This window comes from Canis lupus, chromosome 6, assembly GCF_048164855.1.
Source record: "Canis lupus baileyi chromosome 6, mCanLup2.hap1, whole genome shotgun sequence".
Classification (NCBI taxonomy): domain Eukaryota; kingdom Metazoa; phylum Chordata; class Mammalia; order Carnivora; family Canidae; genus Canis; species Canis lupus.
In genome coordinates, this window is record NC_132843.1 from 27,032,086 (window position 1) to 27,050,093 (window position 18,008).

The 18,008-nt window shown below is 39.6% G+C and overlaps 1 protein-coding gene and 1 long non-coding RNA gene across 4 annotated transcripts in view; one reads left to right on the forward strand and one right to left on the reverse strand.

The window, feature by feature from the left end:
* GALNT1 (polypeptide N-acetylgalactosaminyltransferase 1) overlaps positions 1–18,008 on the forward strand; it is a 123,236-nt gene that overhangs the window by 82,206 nt on the left and 23,022 nt on the right. For all 3 annotated transcript variants that reach the window (XM_072829291.1, XM_072829290.1, XM_072829292.1), the window contains 2 exons: positions 9,209–9,375; positions 15,327–15,534. In XM_072829291.1, the coding sequence (XP_072685392.1) occupies positions 9,209–9,375; positions 15,327–15,534 (375 nt within the window). The remainder of the gene's footprint in view (positions 1–9,208; positions 9,376–15,326; positions 15,535–18,008) is intronic.
* The window catches only part of LOC140635144 (uncharacterized), a 76,974-nt gene continuing 61,322 nt past the window's right edge, over positions 2,357–18,008 (reverse strand). Inside the window, exon 3 of the long non-coding RNA XR_012032472.1 lies at positions 2,357–8,777. This is a non-coding gene — a long non-coding RNA (uncharacterized lncRNA). The remainder of the gene's footprint in view (positions 8,778–18,008) is intronic.

Here is an 18,008-nt window from a genome sequence, read left to right on the forward strand (position 1 = left end):
GAGATTAAATGATTAGTGCAAAGTATGGCTAAAAAGTGATCCAGGGGGCAGCCCCGGTGGTGCAGCTGTTTAGTGCCGCCTGCAGCCCAGGGCGTGATCCTGGAGATCCTGGATCGAGTCCCACAGTCAGGCTCTCTGCATGGAGCCTGCTTCTCCCTCTGCCTGTGTCTCTGCCTCTCTCTCTCTCTCTCTCTCTCTCTCTCTCTCTCTCTGCATCTCTATGAGTAAATAAATAATCTTAAAAAAAAAAAAGTGATCCAAGTGAAATCTGTCATTGACAAAGCATGTAATCTTAAACACTGTGCTCTGCCATCCCTTTTATGGTGGATCTTCATTGATCTTGTCTGAATGTGAGTACACAGAAGAGAAATCATATAACATTGCCAAACACTGCCAGACAGGTAGCCAGCCATCTTAAGAAATACTGATTTGTCATGGGTAAATGGTAGTGACGGGCTAACTTTAGTGGATATCGAGTACTTAAAAAAAAAAATCATAGCTGAAAGGGACCTAGAGAACAGAATTGGATTATATATGCATACTCACCTTGACTTGGAGTAAAGCTGCTTCCTTTCCCTAGGCTGCAGTTTACTTATCTGTAAAACTGGGAGAACAATGCCTCTGTCTTACGGTTGTTGAGAGGATAAAGTGAGGTAATCATAAAAAACTTTTTTTTTTTTTAAGATTTATTTATTTATTCATGAGAGATACAAAGAGGGAGAGGCATAGACACAGGCAGAGGGAGAAACAGGCTCCCTGCAGGGAGCCAGATGAGGGACTCCATAGGATTCTGGGATCATGCCCTGAGGCGAAGGCAGCCGCTCAACTGCTGAGCCACCCAGGCGCCCCGTATAAAAACTCTTAATGCCATTTCAGGCCCTAAGAGGGCTAAAATAAGTATAATGAGACTTTAGCAGTTGAAAAATAATATAAATAGTAATAATCATAGGACTTCAGTTCTACATTCCTGAATTGTTAGGTGTTTGTGTGGATTGATTCTTTGGTAAGCCTAGTCTTACTGAGATGATCACTATCCTAAGCAAATTTAATAATCTCCCTATTTCCCAAAACACTGCTGAGGCACTCAGGCAGGCACCCAAACTAATTCAGACCACATAGTGAATTTCATGCATTAGAGTTTATTCAGTAATCCTTTCACTCACTTAGGACAAGAGTGCTTGTTGTGTAGGCCATCTTTTAATTACTGTTATACAAGGAGACTGAGATGAAACCACTTGTGTTTTCACTCATTGTGTAAAAACCAGGGATTTTTCAATAAACTTCGGCTCCACTCCAGTATATAACTCACTCCCATTAAAAGCATCAATCCATTGTGGTAGTGATGGTATATTTTCAAAAACCTGTCCATCTCCCCTCGTCCTTTCTTAGCCTGTGCTCTCTGCCAAACAAAGGAGTAAACCAGGGAAGAGAAAGGCATGGGATATGAAAGACAGGAGATTCAATGTGCAGGACAGCTAATAGAATCCCCGTCAGAGGGCAGCCTGGATGGCTCAGCGGTTTGGCGCCGCCTTTGGCCCAGGGTGTGATCCTGAAGACCCGGGATCAGGTCCCACATCGGGCTCCCTGCATGGAGCCTGCTTCTCCCTCTGCCTATGTCTCTGCTTCTCTCTCTCTCTCTCATGAATGAATGAATGAATGAATGAATTAATAAAATCTTTGGGGGGGAAAAAAAAGAATCCCCGTGGGATGAGAGAGAGAAAGCCGTGGACCACAGTGGTGCAGGCACAGAGGCAGCCTGCCCAGAAAACTTCAGGAGGGATTGCTTTAGGAAGATTTCAGTCATATTATAGCTGGTGCTTCTGAACATCTTAAGAGACTAAATTTGTAGAGTCTGGGTTTGAATTAGTGACAAATACACAGAAAACTAAGAAAAGGGGGAAAAATAACCTCGGCTAAAGTAGAGGGCAATGTTGTGCAGAAAAGGAAAAAGTGTTATATTCACAATATATGAGTCAGCTATAGATAGCATTTTACATAGTCCTTATATAAACTTTAACAATGAACTGAATTTCCAATATAACTACTTTGGGAGGCTGAAGGGAGTAGCAAGTGAATGTATTAGGATGGGGATAGGAGGGAAATAAATCATTATATTCTCCACTAAGTTAATATGTAATATCTAGAACTTGAAAAAAAAATGAAAATTCAGATACGGTATTTAGAATTCTGGAGGTAAATACCAAGAGAAAGAGGTCAAAGAATTGCATGTTGTTTCCTTTATGGAAAGGGAGAGTATGGAAGGGGAGCGATTGGCTTTTTAAAACAAGCTTTGCACATTTGTTTATTCTTTAATGTTTTTATTTTTCTTGTAGATTCCTAATTGCTAGGTCCTGTGGTAAGTTTGTTTTTAACTAAAAAATTGCCAAACTTTTTGCCAAAGTGGCCACAAACATTTCCACCAGCAAAATGTACATGGTTTCTAGTTTCTCTACAACCTCATCAACACTTATTTTTGCCTATCTTTATTCGTATAGCCATTCTACTGCAGGTGAACCAGTATCTCATTGTGATTTTAATTTGCTTTACCTGTGACTAATGATATTAGGGATATTTTCATGTACTTATTGGCCATTCTTGTATCTTTAATGAAATTTGTCTGGATTTTTTTTTGCCCATGTTTTATCAGATTGTCTTCTTGAAGTTCGCAGAATTATAAGAGCTATTTATTCTAGATCCAAATCCTTTACCAGAGCTATAATTTCTAAATATTTTCTGCCAGTTTGTGGCTTGTCTTTTCCTTAGTGATACCTTAGAAGCACAAAAATTTTTAATTTTGATGAAGTCAAATGTATTAGTCTATATCATGCTTTTAGTACTAGTCTATATCATGCTTTTAGTATCATAGCATGCTAAAAGCTTTCCCCAAAGGTCAGAAGCAAGGGAAGGATGTCTGTTCTCCACTTCTGTTCAACATTGTACTTGAAAACAGTTCAGAACTTAGGAGTATATACTGGGTATAGGAGGAGAGCTCCCAAGAGAAACCCAACCCACTCTTTCTGTTCTGAGGAATGAGAAAAGGGATCTCTTAAGGGTTCGTGGAGAAAACCTCCTATTCTTGCCTCTTCTTTTTTTCCTCTTCTCTGCTATCCCAATCCCTAGATAGTATGCCAGGATAGCACAGCCATGGGAGCAGTGCCAGGCAAACAGCTAAAACTCTGAGGGAGGGGAATCTCTTTGACCAGAGAATCTTTGGTCCCCAGAGCATGGGTAGACTCTCCCATGCTTCTCTTTTCCTGTCTCCTGCTACTTGGCCTAGAGCACAGACTTGGGCGCAAGCAGTGCACAGCAGACTGAGAAGACTAAGTTTTCTAGCTATGTTGGAACGTCAACATAAAAAAGGTCCATTCTCCCCATTCAAAATTCCATCAAGAGATTTAAAAATATATTTGGAAAGGGAAAGGAAATAGCAAGAATAATTTTTAAAAGAATAAAATTGGAGGAAATACAGTGCCCAATTTAAAGACGTACTAAAAGCTACAGTAATCAAGATGGTGTGCTGTTGGCAAAGAGACAGACACAGAGATTAGTGAAACAAAAGAGAATTCAGAAGTAGACCCACATGGATATGGCTATTTGATTTTTGACAAAGGTGTAAAAGCCATTCAGTAGGGGAAAAATCATCTTTTCGACAAATGATGTTGGGACAATTAGACATCCATATGCAAAAACATGAATCTTGGGTGTTTTATGAGCATTAACTCAAATTGGATCATAAATCTAAAGCTAAAGTCTAAAAGTTTATAATTTTAGGGAAAATATTCAAGATCTGGCATTAGGCAGAGAGTATTGAGACATGACACCAAGAGCATAATTTCGTAAAATAAACAATTGGTAAGTTGAACAACAAATTTTAAAACTTTCACTCTGATAGAAACACTGTTAAGAGAATGAAATGAGCTACCGGCTGGGAGAAAATATTTGCAAACTATACCTCCATCAAAGGACTTGTATCAGAAATATGAAGAACTCTCAAACATAACCCAATTAAGAAAAATGAATGCAATGAAATGTTGTCAAAAGACCTGACACCCAAGATACTATATGGATTCAAATAAGCACATGAACAGACATTAAGCATTAGAGAAATGCCAATTAAAATCATAATGAGTTACCACTCTATGTGTCTTCAAATGGCTACAAAAATAATTATAGTATCAAGTGCTGACAAAGAGGGCATTTGGAACTCCTATACATTTTTGGTGGGAATGCAAAATGATACAGTCTCTCTGGAAAACAATTTGGCAGTTTAAAAATTAACACTTACAAAGTTATACTTACCATGTAACCCAGCAGTCCTATCCCTGGATATTTACTATAAAGAAATGAAAACATGTTTACATAAAAGACAGTACCTGAATTTTTATAGCAACTCACTTCATAATAGACAAAAACTAGAAACTAGAAACAACTGGTGAATGAAAACATTGATAGATCAGAACTGACTTCTGGTTTACTCTTCAGTAAAAAATAACAAATTTTAGATACATATAATTTAGATGAGTCTCAAAGACATGCTGAGTGAAAGAAAACAATCCTCCAAGATTACACACTGTATAATTCCATTTATAGGATATTTGTGAAAAGACAAAACTTTTGTAATGGAAAACATACGAGTTGCTAGGCATTACATGTAGGGGAGGTGAGATTATAAAAGGATAACAAAGGGGGTTCTTTGGAGGTGGAAATGTTCTGTTTCCTGAAAGTGGAGATAATTTTATGAATCTGTGCATTTGTTAAAACTCAGACAACTTATTACCCCCTTCAAAAAATGATACTGTTGGTAGGTATGGAACAGCTAAAACTATGACACACTGCTGGTGAGAGTGGAAATTACTACATGCTCTTTGGAAAACCATTTCTTGGTATCTGCTAAAGCTGAGCCTCTATATTTCTTATTGCCCAGTAATAGAAAAATGCATACATTAGTAATCAGCAAAAAACATGTATTTGAGTGATTTTCACAGCACTGTTTATAGTAGCCCAGACTGGAATGTATCCTAATGTTTATTAATATTAGAATAGAAATGGAATTGTGTATGTGTACACAGATACTCCTTTAAAGGAATACTATGCAGCAGTAAAAATAAACTTGCCCATAAAAACATGGATGATACACAATGTTGAAGGAAATAATTGAGACACAAAAGAATATGCTCTGAATCAGTTGTTCTTAAAGTGTAGCCCTGGGAATTTGGAAGTCCTTCAGATCTTTTCAGGGAGCCTGCGAGGTCAAAAAGTTTTCATAATAATACCAAGACAGCTATTTGGCCTTTTTGCTCTGATTCATAAGCTAGTCCACAGTGGAGTTTGAGAAGCTTTATGGATCAGGATCTAGCAGGGAAAATGAAATCCTCCAATAATTTGAACAGAAAAAGTTTAATATAATTATTAACTATGATGGGGTGACTGTAAGGAGATAAAGACCGTCATAAAGTATATCTTAGGGTTGAGAGTACCAAGGAATGAAAAACATTGAGAGGGAGCCTGCTCCCTAATGCTGGGGTTCATACCTCTTTGGAGAATATGATTGCTGCTCACTAGACAGTGGAGAAATTTGCTGGTTACCCCTGGGGAGACGTGGCACACAGTACCTTTCAGAGCGGGAGCTGGTAGGCAGGCCTAATCAGCAGGAAATATACTTGAAGTGTATTTGGGCAGGAAGTCAGAGCCAGAACTGGCGAACAGGAACCACCCTTTTGGGGTGCAGAAAGCCAAAACTGGGAAGCCAGCTACTGAGTGAGGTACCTGGGAGACTTACTGAGAATCTGCCTGAGCGGGGTGGATGCTACTAAAACTCCGTGGGGATGATGCATCTGGGTGCCCACCACACACTCCACTGGCAGCACCAAAGCAGGGAGGAGAAGAAAAATGGAAGCATGCTGGCACTAGGAAGGGAAGTTCCTACTTCCTACAGTGTGCCTCCCAACACCTTCCATGTGTGTGCACACTGTACAAAGTTTATCTATGCCTCTTGCCAGCTGCAAAGAAGAAATGCTTATAGGAGCCAGTTTTATCACAGAACAGTCAGTGGGAGGGTATATTTGGAGCTAAGAGGCAATAAATCCCTAATGGGCACACACTGTGATAGTGATGGATCACCTCTCTCATAGCATAATATGTGTTTGTGGATTCTTAGGTATATAAATTGCTATATTAGTTTATAGTGTAAATATCAAGATATAACCTACACAAAAGTACTTTGGATCATCAGTTTTTAAATACACAAAGGAGTTAGGAGTCAAAAAGTTTGAGAACTACCGCTCTGTATTACTCCTTTTAAATAAAGTTTAAAAAAAAAAAGGCAGAACTCATCTATAATGCTAAATGTCCAGCACACTGGTTACTTTGGGAGGGGGCACAAAAGAAACCTCTGGATGTCAGTCGCAGTCTGTTTCTTCATCTGGGTGCTGACTACGTGATGCATTCACTTGGTGGAAATTCATTCAGTTCCATATTTGTGATCTGTCTGCTTTTTGGTATGTATATTATAATTTCAGTAAAAAGTTACACCCCTTCTTTTCTCTCTTTCCCCAATGTATACCCTACCCTGTTGAACTTACATGTAACTTTTTTTTTTTTTTTTTTTTTAAGTATTACAACCCTACACTGGCTAATTTTCATTCATCAGTATGAAAGACTCCGTTGGGACGGGGCGGGGGGCGGGGAAGCTGCTTGGTAACACCTCTGTGGCCTTCCTGCTCCTCTTCAGCTCTGTGTCTTCCACCATTAGAAGAATCCCCCACTCCTCACCTCCATGGGGACAAGTGATCCCTCCATGGGAGGAGCTAAGAAGGCTGAAAGAATCTTTGGTTCTCCTTGAGCGCCTTACGTTTTTCCCAGGTTGGGATAGGGGGTTACCTGTCCTGAAATGAGTTATGTTGACTTTTTAATATTTATTCTATATTTTCTATGTTTTAAAAGAATATTTATGAATTTGCTGTGTTCTCTGAATGATTAAATGTCACTGTTTGATTTAGGAAATTATTTGCCCTTTTGTCTGGATCCTAAGATGTGCTTTGCTTTGTGATTGTTCAGTCCTCTTGTGAATGATTTCCATTTTAGTCTCTATTTGTAGTCTTATAGTCTTTATGGTCTTTCTTTCCATACAGTTTCAGAATTATTTCCTATATCTTCCAAGAAATAAATAGGGCTTATTTTCTTCAGCAGAATCTGCTCCCTCAGAATTTTCTTTTCTTCCTGTCCACTTGCTAGCGCTGCACATGGCTGACAATACTGTTTATACACTGCCCATTTTGCCTAATCATCTCCTATGTCTCACTCGATTTTGTTCCTTTGTTGTTTTGGTGAGTAGCTTTGTAGTACCCCTGGCTGTTCTGCTTCCCAGTTTTCCTGCAATAATGAGTAGGATTAATTTGGGAAAAGAAATCATACGTGACTTAGTCACTTAAATAATATTAGAAATTCTCTTTCTGAACCCCCTTTACTCATATACAGGCCCCATTACCCGTTTCAAAGTCCTGTGCCAGTAGTCTGTGAATCAGGCATTCAGGGTGCATCTTCTTATGAAATCATGAGTGTCTTGGCTTGCTCATCAATGGTGTACCTGAAGCATAGTACTGATTATGTATGTGTAATCTAGCCACAATTTATAGCTAACAGAGTTTTGATGGGAAGCTGTCCTCAGAAGTATTATTTGGGATTCTAAGGGCACATTAGTTTTCCCAGAGCCTATGCATCTGGTCTTCTGGGCCTCATCTCTGCCACCAGGACTTGGAGAGAAGGAGCTGTAGACAGGGCAGCAGGCTATGCATAGGTGGCCTCCTAGTGAGGCTTGGAGTGAACCTAGGGTGAGGGGCATGGACTGTGGTGTGGAAAAGGAGGCTGTGGGCCAGTGGCTTGGAGTGGGGTCACTAGTCTAGAAGACAGCACACCATCAAGGGGCCTGAGAATGGTCAAGAGGATGGTAGGGGTTGAACAGGGATATAATGAAGGACAGTGAAAGCTATTCGTTTTTCCTTTCCTCCTCGGAGAGAGGGGGTACTGGTGTTTGATGGACCCACAATGAACTCTCCTTCTGTTTCTCCTTTCAGCCACTGTCCTTTGTCATGTCTTTCCCCTTCCATTTTCCTTTCATTCCAGCTGCCAGCTAGCAGTCCTAGGGTGGCACTTTAAGCAGGTAGGCCATCGTGGCCGCTTCAGAAGAGGGGTTCGTTGGTATTTTTCTTGTTTCTCTCCCCTTTTTTCCTGTCTGTCTCCACTCCCACTGGCAGATACAACACATGAGATTAGAGGGACGACAAGGTTTGAGGAGCTTGTGAGAGCTGGAAATAAAGGTGGAAAGAGAAGACTAGAGCCAAAGTTGCAGTTTGGAGATGCCTATGAAAGAGTTACATGTGCATTTATTAAGAGTGCTGATGTTCTAAACTGCATTCCCTAATGTCTGGTTGCTTATTGCCATTACTGTTCTCGGCTCTTGGTCATCCTAACAAGACTGGAGGAAGTGACCATGTTGCCTAACAGAGTGCTGGAAACATACAACTAATACATTGATTTTATGTGCATTTGGTCTCTTCGATGGCTGCATTTCTAGACGTAGTCTTTACTATGCAAGTTGCATGTCAGTTTTTTGGTATGGAGGAAGCAGCATCGAGCGAATGTTCAGCAGAGCATGGACCGTGGAGTCCTCAGTTAGGCTCTTCCGCTCCCTTGTTGTGTCTTTCCTCAAGTTCTCCTCTGAAATGTGGCTCCAGGTACCTCACAGAATTATTATGCGTACAGGAACCCCTCTTCTGTGCCTAATAGAAAATACTCAGTAAATACTAGTTCTCTTCTTTTGTGGAAGGTATATTTTTTTAGATTATTAAACTGCATCAACTTCAGTGGTTCTGATTTTTTTGTTGAGTTGGATTCTTGAAACAGACAACGTACTAATAACATTGTCCATTAAATTTCTGAATCAACAGAAAACATTGATCAGGAAGAGGTGCCTAATTTTAAGAATACAGTTGATATCTTTAAGATAATGTAAATCTAAACATATAACTTTAAATAGGTACTATTTATTAAACATGCAACATTAACCAAAACTTAAATAAATGAGCAGTTACCAAGAGTCCCACCACTAGAGCAAACTGTCTTTATTGTTCTATTACCTCTTCTACTCCAGATGCATTGAGTCTGCTGTTTTAACAGTCACTTTTTATAAAGGCATTTGCTTTGTCTCTAGGTGTAAAACAAAGGTGTATCCAGATAATCTTCCTACAACAAGTGTGGTGATTGTTTTCCACAATGAGGCTTGGAGCACACTTCTGCGAACTGTCCATAGTGTCATTAATCGCTCACCAAGACACATGCTAGAAGAAATTGTTCTAGTAGATGATGCCAGTGAAAGAGGTAAATTTTAAGTTTTAATGCCAATAATACGCTACAGCTTTTATCATTAATGGTTAAGAAACGTCTATAATAATTTTTAACCTAATAATTTTATACAAACTTTTAATTTATCCTAAAACTATTTGTGGCATTTGGATTCTTTCATATATGCAAAAAATTACCCCCTGTGAAACTTAAAATATTACCTTAATTAGCATTTAATCTGTCACAGCTTAATCTTATTTTAAAAAGAAATAATGCTATATAATATAAACATTTATGCAGAACAGTGAAAAAACATACATGATATTGTTAGAAATTTTCTTGTGGGAAGCTGCAGCCCTGAGTTAATGGAGAGAGACTGGATCCTTCTTAGAGCCAGGATGGAGAAATTGAGTTGTGTGTGTGGTGGGAAGTACCTCTGGCAGGAAAGTGGAGCCTTATCTGGGTGAGCCTTCTCTAGGTTCTTCCTACATTTTCCCATTTTCTCCATTCCTAGGTTCAGGAGTGATCTTTAGCTAGTTATATAAAAGGATGAGAAAGGAACTTAAGAGAGAGTGGTATATAATAAGACTCTGATCTCATAAGAAATCTCTGCAGTGACTTGCCCAGATATTCTTCCAGGGATCTCAGAATTTTTCACAAGCTTAGAATCTCTCAGACCGTCTGATGAAGCACTCTTTTGGGAAAGTTACATTAATTAAAAGTACCTTGAGCTAACATTATTTATTTTGAATCCTTCATGGAGACTTTACACCACAAGGTAGTATAGAAAAGGCTCTGCTAAATCCCATCTGTAGAGAAGAAACCTGTTAAATTCAGACATAACCAGCCTTTCCCAGGCTTTTTTTTCACAGCACTTTTGAGGACCATTGGTGTCATTTGTTTGTTCCCCCGATATACCTCTGCTCCCATGAGAAAAATTTGGAAGGAACTACCAAAAATGATCCTTCCTACCTTCCTTCATTGACCAGCCTTAGACTTCCTGACCATCACTTCAAGTTCCTTTGCTCCTTCTACTTTCTTACCTAGTCTCTCACTGCATCTACTAAGATGGTTAATCTAAGTATTTTATCTTCTCCTTCCATGACTGTATAAAGTATGTAAATTTAATCACAGTTAATCACTTCATGTCTTAATTGTGGGGAGTAATTTGCACATTAATAACAGTTTAAATCTCCCCACTGTGTGAAATTATAGAAATACAAAGAATAACGTATGGTCCTCCCTCCTGTAGTATACCGTACAGCTTTTCTCCTTAATGTGATTAAGATGACCATTTATAAACACACAAAGCATCTGAATAATAGTACAACATATGATATAATTACTGTCAAAATGAGTCTGCTGTTAGAGATTAAGAATAGTGTGCTTAAAACAAAAAGTTATTGTTGACAGTAGAAGTGTAAACCCTCGTGTGGATAATTGTTTGCTAGGAGGTAATTAGTCCCAGTTTAAGAAAATTAGCTTAAATTCATTGAAGCAGTAATATATACAAACATTGAGTCTGCAAATGACTTGTGTTTGTTTTACTTATATGTTATTTGCTAAATTACGTATTCCTCAATGAGAGTTGTTTTTCCTCAGATGAAATTAATTATTTTTCCATTTCCTCCTTTGTATTCTCTAATATTTTGTTGAGTGCCTGGGAGGGCTGTGTGTAATAGCACATTTTTGTAGGATGTGGTCTCATCAAAGATGTGTGCCCACGGTTCTGAAGTGACAAGGTCACATATACCAGTCATATTTGCCCTTCCTCATGTGGGCCCTTCTTAATCACTCTACCAGCCTCGTAAATCTCTAAGAGAAACCTGGGTAGAGGTCTGCTTCACAGCTCCACCCGAGGCTCTCCGTCACTGAGCAGGGCCTGGGAGTCCAGTCAGGAGAGCCTTTTTCTCCTTCCTCTTCTTCCTGAAAAGCCTCAGATGTGTGCCTCACCATTTCTGGTAGTTGGGAACCACTAGGTGTTTTGGTTTGTGGTTTTGACTGTGGTCCTTCTATCTAGACTGAGAATTCTCCACTGTAATTTTCTTGGGCTCTCTTGTTTAGATGGTGACTGTTGGGTCCCAGAACCAGAGCAAGCTTTGTTTTTATGTATCTCCTTAAGTTTGCCTTTCTTACTCATGAGACACACACAAGGCACCTTCACTTCTCACCTGGACTACTGAAACAGACTACTGGTCTGGTCTCCCGCAGACACCCTCCCCCTCCCATCTGTTCCCCACACTGCACGCATCATGAGTTTTTAAACATGTCACTCTGATCTTGGCACTTCTGACTAATGCCGTTTCTCCGAGGCTTGTGTGACCTGGCCTCCACCTTCATCTTTCCTCATATCCCAAACCATTCCCTGCCCACCCCATCTCCACAGTTCAGCTCAGATGTTTACTCAGAATCAAGATATATTTACAGAGGCCTTCCTTGAAGTCCCGAGACCAGGTCATGTCCCTTTGGAACACTACACTCCTCCATGGCTCTCATCAGAGTTTTAACTATTTATCTGTCTGTTTAATGACCATCTCCCATGCTAGACACTATATTCCAGCAGGGCTGTGTGCTCACCCCTCTTTCCTCAGTACCCACAGCACTTATTGCATAAACAGTCCAGAATTTAATGAGTGAATGAAAGAATAATCTACCAGTCAGTTAATCCTTGTCTTTACTTCTTATCTGTATAGACTTCTAATTAGGTCACATGGCATGCCTGGTTTGCTTATGGCCTCAGGATACCTGATTTCACAGTTAACCTGCTGAGTTGTTAGTAGCTCCATTTACTACATATGAAGTAGGTGCTATAATTATCCCTATTTTACTGATGAGGTTTAGCATAAACCTAGGGCTTGACCTCTAAACTGCTACATATGTCACCTCTCATAACTTTACTGTTATAGGGTCTAAAATGAAGACAGAGTCTGGATGAATCCCTACTTCTTGTCAGAAGTTATGTAATTGTCATCTCAGAAGGTTATCTTAAGACTTAGAACTGATAAAATGTTCCTAATCTGAGATGACTGTTGTTTTTCTCACTTTACACAAAAGGAAGCAGAGATTCTTATTTAGTACGGATTAGGAGTCAGATTTATTAGACTCTAAATTACTTGTTCATTCTGCTGCTCTTGAGAGTTCTGCCTAACATTTCTCAGATGTTGCTGTAAGCAGTGAATTTTCTCTGGCACACTTTCTGGCAACCTCATACTCCCTGATGGAGAGATGCCTAGGGATCCATTTATAGGCTAATAGCTATAAAGATACTCTGATAAACAAGATTCTCCCTTATTTTTAGATGACATAGTAGCTTCCACCCATAATCATTTAACCCTCGTGGCTTTATTTTTGTAGAATCAGGCTTGAATGAGTAGTTCCTAATCGCTAACACAGCCCTGGGTCCATAATTCTGTATCATCTGTTAGGAAGACACCTATTTCTTAGCCTTCTTGCTTGAAGCCCACAAAGATCTGGAACAAAGATGCCAAGAAAATTTGTGGAATGGCAACTTTTTTGAGCTGCCAGACCAGAGAATCATGCATTTTTCATTTTATTTATAGACAGGACAGAGTATTTTAAACTTTCAGAGACGTGGGACTTGGGAATTAGATTGCTTTGATTCTTAAGAAGACTTTAAGCTGTCTGATATTTTTGGGAAAGCTTATTGGGAGACATCTTGCATATGACACACCCCACCTCAAGCGGTCTGAAGCACTAGAATATATCCCACACCCTTACCATTAAACTCTGAACATAAAATAATTTAAATGTGTATCAGCTCAGGTGATTCCACAGTTCTGAATTGTTCTCTCTCTAGTTTTCTTCTAGGATTTCTTTTTAAAAAATTTTTAAAAGATTGTTTATTTATTCGTAAGAGACGCAGAGAGGCAGGTACACAGGCAGAGGGAGAAGCAAACTTCCTGTGGGGAGCCTGATGTGGGGACTCAATCCCAGGACCCTGGGATCATGCCTTGAGCCAAAGGCTGACTCTCAACACTGAGCCACCGGGTGCCCCTCCTTCTAGGATTTCTTGTTATGAGTGAAAAGATGAGCTTTGAAGTCAGGCAGACCTGGGTTTCAATCTTGGATCCACCCCTTAGCAAGCTGTGTCACTTTGATGGTTCATTTTATATTATGAGCCTTGGATTTCTGTATCTAAAATATGTGTAACGACAGTCTCATGGATTTGCCGTTGTCAGAAGTAAATGATATAAAATATGTAAAGAGTCTGGCATTGTGCTAGACAGAAAATGATAGCTTCTTCTACAAAATTTTGCTCTTCACCAAGATTGAGTCTCTCCTCACCTTTTTATTCAGAATGGAGTTATATTTCTCTGACCCTAAGATTTTGTTCATAAAATCAGTGGTGACCCAGTAGGAGTTCTACTCCAGATATACATTTTTTATTTATTCATTAGAGACACAAAGAGGCAGAGACCTAGGCAGAGGGAGAAGCAGGCTCCCTGTGGAGAGCCTGATGTGGGACTTGATCCCAGGACCTCGGGATCATGACCTGAGCCAAAGGCAGATGCTCAAACAGTGAGCCACCCAGGTGCCCCTGTACTCCAGATATTTTACAGATACTGTTTTTTAGCCCAGCTACATTAGGAAATACATTAGCAGAACTGGAAATGATCAGTATTTTGGTATGATGGGGATATATAGGCCTTTCTCTTTCAAATCTTCATATCCTGATTATTTCATTATTGATCATTCTAGTCTCACCAGTTCAAACAGGCAAGAACCATGTCACTCCTGTTTGTCTTTTCATCTGTGCTACATAGGAAGCCCTTTGGATTCCCATGGTTAGTATTTAAGGAGACCCTTAATACATATATTGTGCTTCCTGGGATGTTCCCTTTACTAGAGTCCTATGGGACAGATCTAATCCTAGGAGTCCCAACAGTTGTCTTTTCACGTTTTTTCTCCCCTAAAGAGATATCCTTATACCTATCCTTCTGGGATGAGTTGAAAAGACATTGGACCATACCACCCTCAATAGCTTCTGTAGCAGAAATTCCATAAACTAACATGAGGAAGCTGAGCCTTTCCTACTTTTTAAAGTCAGGTATGTACTTTGGAGGCAGGACTTCCTTGGCTTAGGGGCATAGCCTCTATCTCAACACTCCAGAATAGTTACTGATTTCATTTCATGCAACCACTTTCTCTCCCTTTCTTTTTTCCCCTTTTTCTTCAATTGTCTTTCCCTCTTAAGACCTTTATTACTTAGACCTACTTGTCTGCTAAGGAACTCTGGTCTTACACTTAAAGTCTAGCATTTCCCCTCTGAGCTTGACCTGACTCCTTGCCTCTTGATAGAAGAACTGGATTGTCAAAGACTGGTAGTCAATAAGACAGGTGGTTTTGGATTGGATTTTGAAGAACTCCCACAATTATCTGAATTCTAACAGCTCTTGCATATTCTGTTCCTTCTGTCTATTGAGGTCTGGATTTAATGCCCTTTTTTTAAAGATTTTATTTATTTATTTATTCATAAGAGACACAGAGAGAGAGAGAGAGGCAGACACACAGGCAGAGGCAGAAGCAGGCTCCATGCAGGGAGCCCGACATGGGACTTGATCCTGGGTCTCCAGGATCAGGCCCTGGACTGAAGGTGGCGCTAAACCGCTGAGCCACCTGGACTGTCCTGGATTTAATGCTCTTGAACTGCTTTCTCTCATGCTCCTTAAGCATGACTAGAAAAAGAAGTGAGCTGCCAGAATTGCTTAGGAAACTGGTGACATGTCTGTCTGTGTTTGAGCCTGAGCTCAAAGGCTCTCCTGATTCTTCATGTAATAAGGTAGAGGCAACTTTAGGAGATGCTCTCAGGAATAAAAAGACTCCCTGTAGTAAAAGGGGTTTGTGAATCAGGGCACCTTACCATGAGTGCTCAGTAAATATGTGGTGAATGAATATTGCAAAAAATTGCTTTACATCTGGGTAGCACCAGGTCAGTCTTTTTATTTTTTGTTCTGTTAATTTTTCAGACTTTTTGAAAAGACCTCTAGAGAGTTATGTGAAAAAATTGAAAGTACCAGTTCATGTAATTCGAATGGAACAACGTTCTGGATTGATCAGAGCTAGATTAAAAGGAGCTGCTGTGTCTAAAGGCCAAGTGATCACCTTCTTAGATGCTCACTGTGAATGTACAGTGGGATGGCTGGAGCCTCTCTTGGCCAGGATCAAACATGACAGGTAATTTTCAGAAGTCTGTAGATTTGTTTTCGTTGTGTTTGTCCTAAACCATATGGTAAGCTGCAAATTTCTGTATATATAAATAAATGCACACGTAATTTCCTCTGAAGTTTCCTTTAAAATATCTATGAAAAACTCTCTAAATTAAAAGTGAAGACAACCGTGAAGAAATGTTTGTAGTCTTATTGATGAGGCTGGATTAGGAAGCATGTTGTTCACATGTATACCTTAGGCTCTATTTACTAAATGGGAGCAGAACAGAAGACCGTGAATCAGGAAAGGTGGGGTAAAACCCTTTATTGTCCCTGCTGTCTAAGGCTAAGACCAGGCCAGGCAAATCATCTCCTCCCTTCCTCTCCTACCTTACAGGGACTATATCACTCACCCTATAGCACAGCAAGAAGAAGGGGATAGAGAGATACACATTGTGTATCCTAAAGTGCTTGATTATAGTGGAAAAGCACTATAATCTCGTATGATACAGGAAGAGCAATGGGAGCAATGCAGGCCTTTTTCAAAGAATTGCCTACTGCTGGTCCCTGGCATAATTGTTGTGTATCAGGAGAGAAGCTACCTTCTGTCTGCTAAACTTAACATTAGTTGAATTTCTTCTTGTCATTGCACTTTGAGCTAGAGGCTATTTGTGCCAATTTAACATTAAGGTTTTGATTTCAGCAAGGTAAACCCATACTAGTCGAGTGAAGCATAGCAAAAGCCACTGTATCTGTTCTGTTTGTTAAGATACTGGGACTACATCTCGCCCCTTTAAAGGTGAATAAATAGGGAAAACCAGCATTTGGTCAATGAGAAGATCCAGCAGCTTTAGGAAGGAGAACACTGCCTGCATAAGGAAGAGGCAAGAAGCATTTATCCCTGTAAATTGTTTTCTGTGAGTAGTAGATGACTGATCTGGGAAATACTGGTTTGCACGAAGACCACACATAAGCAGGAGCCTGGACCCATGGAGAGAAAGCAGCAGTGTGAGGAGATGACAGAAATAAAAGGGGAGATGACTAGAATGACAACGACAATTTCCAGTTTGAGCTTTGTAGTAGATTAGGTGTCCTGAGTAACATTTCCAACTGAAAGAGCTTAAATGCTGGATATATTACAAAACACATTTTTAAACGCATCATTGAGCTTGCACAGAAGTCAGAAGTTTTGCAAATGTCAAAACAAACTGAGACAAATGAGTGGTCCAGACACTAAAACCACCTCTCACTAAAACTTGGAGAGTTTCTGTCAAACTTAGAGGACACAGAGCCTCTCTGCCTTGATAGACAAATGGATAGGAAGATAGGAGACCAGATCTAGGCCCTGCCTGAGGCTGGAAGATGAATAGCAAACACCTGTGTGTAAAGCTAGGCTCTTTTATCTCTGTGAGTGAGAATGAGAAATAAATACTACCACACCAAAGAAAATTTGCCTGTTTCAACCTTGCTATGGGGGTGGTGATAGGGAAACAGATCGCCTCTAATAATTTGTAAATATAGAAAAGTACGGAACCAACTCAGCTCTTTATGAGACTAATATAACTTTGATATCAAAGTTAGAAAAGAAGTACATGGAAAATTACCCAAACCTACTCAAGAACACTAACACAAAAATCTTGTATCAGAAAACTTGAGTTTTCCACTGGGAGGAAAAAATAATTATATTTTATATATATATACACACACACATATATATATACGTGTGTGTATATATATATTTAAAGATTTTATTTTATTTTATTTTATTGAGAGAGTAAGAGAGCAAACAAGCATGAAAGAGGGAGGAACAGAGAGAGAGAGAGAGGGAGAAGCAGACTCCCTGGCTGAGCAGAGAGCCCAGCATGGGGCTCAATCCTGGGACCCTGGATCATGACCTGAGCCCAAGGCAGATACTTAACAATTAAGCCACCCAGGTTCCCCAATATATTTTTATTTTTATGTGAAAGTATGTAAAAGAATACATGAATAATTGGTTTAGTTTAATAGTACAAAGCAATTCACATAATACATCCTTATTAGCATTTCTGAAACTGTGATTAAAACTGTATCATTAAAAATCTCTGATCACAGGCAGCCTGGGTAGCTCAGCGGTTTGGTGCCGCCTTCAGCCCAGCGCATGATCCTGGAGACCCAAGATCGAGTCCCACGTCAGGCTCCCTGCATGGAGCCTGCTTCTCCCTCTGCCTATGTCTCTGCCTGCCTCTCTCTCTCTCTCTCTCTCTCTCTCTCTCATGAATAAATAAATAAAATCTTTTTTTTTTGTTTTTTTTTTTTAAATAAAGAAAATCTTAAAAAAAAAAAACTGATTGCTTCAGTAGATACAGAAAAACGTTCATTTATGATGAAAATGCACATCCACTTAGGAGTAAGAGTCCTTAGTGAACTATTAGAGAATGTAAATTTTCTAATCTGAAAGGATGGCTTAAAAAAAAAAAAAGCCTTAGCTAACAAACATATTAATGGAGAAAAGTTGAATTTTTT